The following is a 10,173-nucleotide window of genomic DNA, read 5'->3' on the forward strand; positions in this document are numbered from 1 at the left end:
CCGATTTTAAAACCCATTTTTTATACTCCCTCAAACATAAACACACTTAGGCGATTTTTCAAGGATTCCTTCTTCTCCAAATCAATTGTAAGTCATCTTTAACTAGTTTTCTTCAATCATTAATATCTTTTAACATGATTTCAACTTAAAATCAAAGATTTTCATGGGGAAAATTGGGTGTTTTGGGTAGAACCTAGGTTTTTAAAAAAATGAGGATTTGGACCTCGATTTGAGGTCCGATTTCAAAACAAATCATATATTTGGGTTCGTGGGGGAATGGGTAATCGAATTTTGGTTTGAACCTCGGGTTTTGACCATGTGGGCCCGGAAGCGATTTTTGACTTTTTGGGTAAAACTTTGGAAACTCATTCTTATGCATTGGGGTTGATTCATTTAGCGTGTATTAATGTAATTAAGTAATTTGTGACTAGAAATGAGCGAATTGGCGGTGGAATCAAGGGGTAAAGCTATAATTGAACCTTGAGTTGTGTTTGTGGCATTGAGATAAGTGTTTGGTCTAACCTTAGCTTGAGGGATTAGGAGTTGTGTCCTATTTTCTATTTGTTTCTTGTTGAGTACGACGTATAGGCATGGTGACGAGTATCTATACGTTGGTGTCAAGCATGACCTGAGTCTTGTATTGTGATTTTCATGACTTCGTTGTATTATTCATGCCTTGGTGAAGATTTCTACTTGTTGTGTAAAGTTTGTGGAAAGAATTGTGACTCGTGAACATTGAGGAGCGTTGGCTCCAGTTGGATAACGATTTGTGAAAGTATAAGTGTTAATCGAAACTCTAGAGCATTGGCTCGAGTTGTGAAGTGAATTGTGAAGTAAAAGTGAGAAAGAAAAGAGATCATTATATTGTCCCCTTGCCGAGCTATTGTTGAGTTGAGGTTCCCTTGCATTGTGTTCTTAATTGATATTACTGGCGCTTAGGTTGATGATTCTTTGTGTTAGGTGTTGTAACAAGTTTGGTTATAGTTGGGTAGTTAGGTGTTGTAACAAGTTTAGTTATAGCTGAGGTAGTTAGATGTTGAAACTAGTTGAGCTATAGTTGAGATAGTTAGATGTTGGAACAAGTTTGGTTATCGCTATTTCTCCCTTGCCGGGACGTATATACTTGTACTGTTGAGTTCCCTTGCCGGGATGGTGCAGTCTATTGTTGATCTCTTGCTGGGATGGTTAAGTATGATTATTGTTGACTGTATATTTGGAATGGGTTGTGCGCCGCAATATTATATATATATATATATATATATATATATATATATATATATATATATATATGAGAATCGGGTTGCACGCCGCAACAAATATTATATTGGATCGTGTTGCATGCTGCAACAGATATTATATTGGATTGAGTTGCACGCCGCAACAGTTATATATGTGGATCGGGTTGCACGCCGCAACAATGTTAAATGGTAAGGGATTGGGTTGCGCGCCGCAACAGTATTGTTATTGTATTGTTGTAGACATCGAGTGTTCTTTCATACTTTATTAAGTTTCTGTTAGAATTGATATATTTCCCCGAAGCATGTTTCCCCCTCCCTTTTAAACTGTTATTTCCTGTTTATATTTCCGTTGTAATTATTATATAACTGCACTGGTTTATCTGGAGTCTCGTCCTAGCCTCGTCACTACCTCGCCGGGGTTAGGCCAGACACTTACCAACACATGGGGTCGGTTGTGCTGATGCTACACTCTGCACTTATGTGCAAATACAGGAGCAGCGCTTGGTCAGCAGCATTAGGGGAGCCAGCCTTCAGTCCACCGAGATACCGAGGTAGCCTTGCAAGCGTCCGCAGGCCCGACGTCTCCTCTATCTTTTATTATGTTTTGTTATCTCTTGTATCCGAAACAGACAGTGCTTTCTTTCTTTCAAACAGTTGTGTGTAGTGATCTTAGTAGTTCGTGGATGTTGTGACATCAGTTTCTGTGTAGAGACATATGTGGATTTTCGTATTATTTTGGGTTTTACGTTTATTTAAGTCTTCCGCTTAATCTCACATTCCGTTGTATTTAAATATTTATCACTTGTTGATGTAATTTGTAAGAAGATTAAAGCAAAAGAGTTAAGGATTTCTAATTTCGTGGCTTGCCTAGCTTCTACGAGTAGGTGCCATCACGACTCCCGATGATGGAAAATTCAGGTCGTGACAAATATGTTTGATTTGAATATTGTATTCTAAATTAGAATGTTGTGGTATGTTTGGTTTGAATACTATATTCTAAATTAGAATATTATTATATTTGGTTTGGATGGATTCTGTATTCCAAATTAGAACCTTATGGTATGTTTAGTTTGAAAATTATATTTCAAATTAGAATATTATGGTATTTTTGGTTTGAAAATTGTATTCTTCATTAGATTAATATGGTATGTCTGATTTGGATTGTATTCCAAATTAGAATATTATAGTATATTTCAGAATATTTGAGAAGATTTGGAGGCATAAAGTGTAATACTTTTGGGACATTTGATGTAATTTCAGAACTTAAAGTATATCATAAAAGTGAATTTTACAAATGGGTATATTATGAAACTTCCCCTTTATTTTACCACCTGGCCTGTTGGATCAATAGAGTCAAATAATTGGCTGTAATTCTTTCTTTATTATTTGCAGAAAATTATAAAATAGGGATGATTTCAAACGGAGTCAAAAGTTTCAAATCACCCACTTCCAAGGTTATTTGTGTAGTTTTTTTACCCTATTATTTGGCTCAACAATTTTAGTCTGGCTGAGAAATGACAATTAGGCTCATTCCTTTAAGTATAATTAAGGTTTGTTTAGCTCACATATTAATTATGCGGGAATCATAAAGCAGAGATTATTTATATAGTGATTAATAAAGAAAGAAATATGCAATGATTAATAACAGAAAATATTGTTAAGCGGAGATTAATAATGAAGGGATTATTGTTATACAAATATTATTTCTCTAAAGACACATACTTGCATTCCACATTTGACCCACGTAAAATAATATATAAATTCCCCCATAACTTAATGTGATATCATTTGATATCTCTAGCCAATTGCTGCATTGGATAATCCGGTCAAATATTTTACACTATGAAATCTCTGATAAATATTTCTGACGTGGAATTCACAGAATGGCACACAAATAACAGTGACGATTGATGTGCCATAATCAAGTGCTGAAAATTTGACCTTCCAATCATTTTCATTTTAATAATTCACACCTTGTCAACTATTTTAATGTAACAAAAAACGATTTTGTTACGTTATTGTTATAATAAATAAAGTTCAATAAGATTACCTAAAAATTAACCCTAAAGGTTGATGAAATTTAACTTTTATGGACTTGTATGTATGATGTACAAAAGGGTTGACTATCAAAGACCATGCCTATGAGCAGTGGCGAAGCAAAAAAAATTTAAAAGTGTTTAAACTTGAAAGAAGTAAAAAATTCTCCGACAAAGAGTATTCGATATATGTTATATACCTCTAAAACATAATATTTTACCTATATATACTGTGTAATTTTCCGATGAAGAGTGGTCAATTAGACCACCCTATAAGACATGTCGCTTCGCCCCTGCATGTGAGTACAAAAACTATATACAACTAACTCCTGAATGTGAAGTCTATCACAGCAATAGATTCACACTTTACACCATATGCAAGCAAATTCAAACACTTATTTTTCAGTTATGGTTGGCATTTGCTTTTCCTTCAAAAGACTTGCAACTTCTATCCTTATGTAATACCCACAGGCCACAGCATAACACGCTGGGAATAGGTTCCACTGCTGTGGTTCCTTCCTAATGCCTTTCACTGTCCAAGTCCATAAGTATTTATCCACCAATTAAATTTCATAGCATAAAAACGATCAACTCAGCAATATGAATAGTAATAACAAAATATTTAGAGCAAGCTTTCCGCATGGCAATCAGAAAGGAGCCTTTGCATAACTGGTGAAGTTGTTGGTGAAGTTGCTGTCATGTGACCAGTAGGTCACAAGTTCGAGCCGTGAAAACAACCTCTTGCAAAAATGCAGGATAAGACTGCGTACAAAAGACCCTTGTGGTCCGGCCTTCCCCGGACCCCGCACATAGAAGAAACTTAGTGCACATTGAAAAGTACAATCCTAACCTTGTTTATCAGCTACACAACCAGTTTCAAACATAAAGTTACTGCTGTTAAGTATGTTGCGATGAATACAAAGAGGGGCCATAAGAAAAGAGAACCGAAACATGAGGAGAGGATCTCGGAACGCTCAGGAGTTTCTGTTCCATTTTAACATAATTCCGAGGCACATGACTCCCTTTGCATCTGCCAGCAATGATAACTTTTCTAGCACTATTGCATTTTCAAGCAAATACTTTATCAATGGTAGTACGAACTTATTTTCACTCAATGGTCCAACCATGTTAATGAACTTGATGGTCTTCAAATGTACTAAGGAGCAGTTAAAATCATGTATCTCAAACCTCTTGCACCGTTTATCGTTCTTATACACATACTGCAGCAAAGAGTCAGCTAATTAATCAGTTATTCTCCTCAGATCGAAGTAGAAAGCCAAGGAGTTAATTGTGAATAAAATTAAAAAGGTGATGAATTTTTAGATTCAAGGATCATGTTACACATGTCCACAACAAAAACAATGTTTCATAACCCCATTAAAGCGAAGCCTTATCTCCTCGCATGAAGGTGAGCACTATCCCTTCTTAAACATCTTTTTACAACTACAAGAAAGTTCACTGTAGAACTGGCTTATTCATAGAATGAATTTGATAGTGACAACAGAAAATTTCTGTAAAAGCAACTCATAATGAACTATTTTCTTGAGGAAAATAAATAAGAACAAAAAAAAGTTCCTCTAGGCATCTTACACAAAAATAGAATAATAAGCACGCTGCTGCAGCAGATTTAGCAAAGAGAAACCATCAACTTTCAAGACTAAAAAGCAGATTCAGATAGAGCAGTATTGAAATGAAATTTCCAGAATTTGAACTACAAATTCCCTGGAGCAATTTATGTGAACACGGTGAAAAATACTCACCGTAATGACAAGCGTTGTGGTAAAATATTGCAAACATGATCTAGGATGCGTAAAACTAAAAATGAATGGCAGGCAAGGACAAGGCGGAGCAGATGGCATTGCGAGGAACTGTTCAAGATTATATTATTATGGCATATGATATAGCCACCTATTCTTCAGCTTTAACTCACTACTAGTAGTTGCAAACGGGTGGTTCGAGTCGAAAACGGATAATGAAAAAATGAATAAATTATTTGACCCGATCCATATTTAATACGGATAGCAAACGGATTAACCGGACCATATTATCCACGACTTCTTGCATATGATTACTTTTGGGATAATTCTTAGTCTCCCTAACTTGAGGAACCTCCAATTTGAGGCTTTACAAATGTAAAAGTTAGACCCATTGGATACCCATTGATTATCATTTTCTAAATGAATAATATGGTTCTTATCTATATTTGACACGTTTTTAAAAAGTTCACTATACAACCCATTTTTTAGCGAATAATATGGGTGGTTAACTGTTTTTTTTAAAACCATTTTGTCACCCCTACTCACTACCAAGAGAAGCTAGAGGGCACCTTAAGGGTTGACAAATGGCAGCTCCCTCCTTCTGAATTCGAAGGAAAGCCCAAAACTTACCTCCAATAATGCAACAAGGTGAGCTTCCCGGGTTAGATCTTTTTGTGAGCTCCCGTGTTACTAGAGAATACTCCTCTTACTTTTTCACTTACTTTTTCTGGTTCTTATGGGAAAAGTTAGAAACACTCTTTTTCCTTACACATTAGAGGCTTATCTCCTACAGTGTTTGTCAAAGATTGAACCTTCTCAATCTTCTCTTTACTTGAGGATTGAACCAGTTCATTTCTTACTTATATTTAAGCAGATAAGGCAGCTAAGTCCCCCGATCACTATCTAAGAAATTTACCAGAAAGGAGGTTTAAATTTAAAAAAAAAAAGATTTATGATTTTTCCATTAAGTACTTAAGATCCTAAACACATTGATACATATCGTCTTCTTCTTCCACTAACAGTTGTTTGATCATAACAAGAAGCAATGAATATAACATTGTTATCAAAGGCTCACTTAAAGTGTGTTTAAGCCCAAAAGCGAGGCTCAAAATATGTTTTGAGTTTCGCCTCGCTTAGCATGGGCTTTACTGTTGTCATTAAGGCTTTAAGGTATACTTTTCCTTGCCAATGAGCGTTATCCTGAAGAGATGACACCAAACCATCGATATTTTGCTTTATCATAAATTTTCTTCAATCTCTTTGTCCATATATTTGGTATTCATACTTATAGATATCAGTCTTGGACAACACACACATTTGTAGTTTTTTTCTCAATTTGCGCTTTTTTCATTGAAGCCCACGCTTTCAACGCCCCAACAGATCCTAAAGTTTTCGCCTTTGATAGCATTGAAATATAAAGGTCTAAAGGAAACTTATTGTTGGTTTGTGATTGTTCCAGTCAATGACCAATGTCTCAAGCTCCGATGAACTCTATAGGAAGCTGTAAATTCCAAGGAAGTCCAAGCGTTCTAACATTGTATTAAGTTTTAAGAATTTCCGGCTTGATGGTGGAGACTGCCAGCCTTTCATCGCCAGTGTGGACAGGCACTTATAAACAAATAGATAAACCAGAATATATCAAAACAAGGAAATGCGCGAAAGATGGACTTTCAAGCACTTCAAAAAACCTATTCATATGACTTAAAGAGTATGATCAATGTAAATCAATGCACATTTTTCGTGCTGTTCTTTCCATTGCAAGCTCTTTATTCTCACAGTTGATTTTCAATCACCTGCCACTATCCAACCTAATTGGCCATGAGAATGTAATTCTTTAGTTATTACCAAATTAATTATCAGATTATCCTAAGTAATGTCACTGTTAGCGTTGCTACAGTGATGATTCAATAGAAAATAAAAAGTCCCAAAACAACAAAAGGATCTGAATTTTGGATAGCAAAGAGTATGAACAAACCTGGATGAACCAGGGACTCAATTCAAGATTCTCGACATGGGCAACAGTTTGAAGAAGTTCCTTCAAATTGCTGTACTCCTTCTCCAAGTTGTAGTCTTCATATTCACAATCAACATGTATATGAAGGATTGCACTGACAAGTGAAGGCACATTTCTCTGCTGCAAGTGTATCTCACCAAAGAAACAAGTTGCAAATTTTGAGTATACGAAGCTTCTAATGTTTCGAGCCAAAGATAATTACTCTCATTGCTTATTTTGACATTCCACTGTAAAAATCCGTACTTGTGATATCGTTGTACAATCAATTTTCTCAGCTTCATAGAGCTGATTTTCAAATGATCAATGCCCCAAACTTCACATAGATCCAAGCACTCCAGGTTAGGGCAACCAGATAACACCTTTTCCATTACACCGTCCGTCAATTCCATGCAGCTATTGATTATAAGAGAAAAAAGTTTAAAAAATATTTTTTCCCTATTCCCTCTGTTTATGGTGTTGCTGTCTTGTTAAATCCTACTATGAAATTAGGAGGTCCTCAATTTTGGTATGAAATTGTTTATAATGGTTTGGCGGAATACATACGAAGACACTTAAAGTTGGCACGATCTTTCATTTAGACACCTGAACTTAAGAGAGTTCCTATTGAGCACTTATACTACCCAAAACTTATTCCAATTGAGCATTTGACGTGGCGAATGAAGAATAATAAAAGGACATATATTATTTTGAGTAAAAAAAAAAGGAAAAACTATGTTAAATCTATTTAATAAACAAAATAATTAGTGGTCTTGGTGTTCTTCATAATTTTCATGTATGTTCTTGTTCCAAGCACGATTTTAATCCAAATTTTTAAGAGAAACTCCACCAAATTTGTTATAACTTCAGCTAAACATTCCCCACGACGACCCGAAGACAACCCCAATATTAATTTCCCAAACTTTCATCAAATCAACTAACCCATTTTAAACCCTCAAGTTTTTTAAAGACCCATTAATGGTAGATTTCATTTAATTGCAGTTCTCTGCAACAAGGGGATGCGGCTGCTGCTCTTGTCTTCTCCAACCTTAAATCAAATCCAGGATTTACAAGAAAAATAAAAATCCAATAATAAAAAATAAAGAATCAAAAATTGAAGAACGTTGAACACTTGTTAAACATTCAGAAAATCCAACATGCAAATAACATCAACTAATTACACCTAGCCTTTAAACTATTGATATACAAAAAATAAAATTTTTGTGTTCTTATCAAGACAAGATTGCACAATATTTCTAGCTTACCGCTGCCAAACCCATATCGTTTTCCTAGGGTTTTGGAATTTTTCTGTGACCAGCACGGGAGAAGAAGAGGGGAGCTCGTTGGGTTTTTGGAGAGGATGAGGTCGCCGGTTTCTCTTGCCGAATTCTGGCAGTGAAGAGACAACTGGCAGATCTATTTTGTTTTTGAGGGAGAAGATGAAGGAAATAAAAAAGAAAAAAGAAAAAATCTATTTTTTTGGGTCTTCACGCGCCTATATCGGGTGAAATTCACTTTATGTGTCAACTCAGCAAGAAGTGCTCAATTGGAATAAGTTTCGGATAGTATAAGTGCTCAATATAAACTCTCTTTAGTTCAGGTGTCTAAATGAAAGATTATGCCCACTTTAAGTGTCTCCGTATGTATTTCGCCTAATGGTTTAGCACTTGAAGAAGGGGAGTTGTATAAACTTCCGGAAGCAATAGCCTCTCAATTAAAATAAATAGTCAAACTATTTATAATGCTTATCAAGTTGCATTAGATCAGGCTAGACCAAATGTTCCAACCCCATAAACTAAATGAGCTTGAAGTTTATTTGTCACAAGGAATTGAGGAAGTGAATTCTGACGGCTCATTTAATATTTTGGAATGGTGGAAGGACAAAGAAAAGCACTTTTCGATTCTTTCAAGAATGGCCCGAGACATTTTAACTATTGAAGTTTCAACAGTTGCATCAGAGAGCGCTTTCAGTCAAGCAAGACTTCAACTCGGTGATTATAGAGCGTCTATGAGGGAGAGCTTGGAAAAATCAGTACTTTTCAAAGATTGGATCCGTTCGGAAAGAAGAAATTTTGAACTTGCTAAATCACAACCAGGGGTAGACGAAGCTTACGAAGAAATGCTAGCTGAACTTGCGGGGAATTCTGCTTAGCCCGGAAGCGGTAATGACCACGCTTCTTTTCCGCCACCACCAACGGAAATTCCTTCGGACATTAATGGATTTATAAAGTTTGTAAGAGATATCATGTAAATTAATATGTAACTTGTATTTTGGCACATCTTGATTAGTTTCTTTTTCTTCTCAATGGTGGTCTTAGCACCTTGTTGTGCTCATTTCATAGGGGGGAGAAAGACTAAGAAAGATATTGCTATGTTTTATTAATGATATAATAAAAATTATAATGCATTACCTTAGCTATTTTTATTACCATCTTTTTTTTTCTAACTTCTATAAAAAAATTTAAAAAATAGTAAGTTTATCCGTTGGGCCCACTTAGGCCCGGGACCGGCCCACTTAGCCCGGGACCATTATTTCGAGGTCCCGGGCTAGTTCCTACAAAAAGCCCGTGAATACCGGCCCACTTAGGCCCGTTTAGGACCGGGCCCGGCCCACTTGCCAGAAGAAGGATAACAGTTCAATTTTCCAAGCTCTGTAGTAAGTCTTCTCCTTTGTGATCCTCTATGAAAAACTTCTTAGATTATTTTTTTGACAATGCTCTTGTGATCTGTTTGTTTATCTTGGAAAACCCTGTGATTCCTCTCAATCTAGATATGATAGGCGCATGCGGCCAACGTCATCCTATAAATTTCAGCAATTGCACTTCTCCCTTTGGCATGGTTCTCTGCCCAATTTAGTTCCTCTGGCCAAGACATAATAGTTCTAGCAATCTTTTGCCACTTAAGTAGTTGATTCCACACTTGTGCAGATATCTCACACTTAAAAAATAGGTGAGATATACTTTCAACCTGCGAAGTACATATCAGACACACTTGATTATCAGCAATCCCACATTGCATCAACCTATCTTTTGTAGCCAAACTACCATGAGCTGCTAATCTAAGGATGAAAATCCACTTTGGAGTTCCAAAATTATTGCGCACCAATTTTCTTTAATGTACTTTTGGAAAGTCAGCTCTCACCAGCACATACA

At 36.0% G+C, this 10,173-nt stretch overlaps 1 protein-coding gene across 5 annotated transcripts; it reads right to left on the reverse strand.

Annotated features, from left to right (window-relative positions):
- Positions 1-3,934: 3,934 nt before the first annotated feature.
- Positions 3,935-8,482, reverse strand: LOC107806464 (uncharacterized). 5 transcript variants are annotated; one of them, XR_012709373.1, is made up of 3 exons: positions 8,287-8,482; positions 7,007-7,404; positions 3,935-4,494 (listed from the first exon to the last, which is right to left on the reverse strand). XR_012709373.1 is itself a non-coding variant. In XM_075253335.1 (3 exons), exons 1-3 carry the CDS (start codon positions 8,299-8,301, stop codon positions 4,249-4,251), a joined length of 432 nt encoding a protein of 143 aa, XP_075109436.1. In that variant the 5' UTR covers positions 8,302-8,475; the 3' UTR covers positions 3,935-4,248. The 5 variants fall into 5 exon arrangements, 2 of the variants coding, with proteins under 2 accessions (XP_075109436.1, XP_016486103.1); XR_001652678.2 differs by having other exon boundaries at positions 7,007-7,438; positions 8,287-8,481; XR_012709374.1 differs by lacking the exon at positions 8,287-8,482 and having other exon boundaries at positions 7,007-7,177; positions 7,289-7,685.
- Between the last annotated feature and the right edge of the window lie 1,691 nt (positions 8,483-10,173).

Source organism: Nicotiana tabacum, chromosome 5 (genome assembly GCF_000715075.1).
Source record: "Nicotiana tabacum cultivar K326 chromosome 5, ASM71507v2, whole genome shotgun sequence".
Classification (NCBI taxonomy): domain Eukaryota; kingdom Viridiplantae; phylum Streptophyta; class Magnoliopsida; order Solanales; family Solanaceae; genus Nicotiana; species Nicotiana tabacum.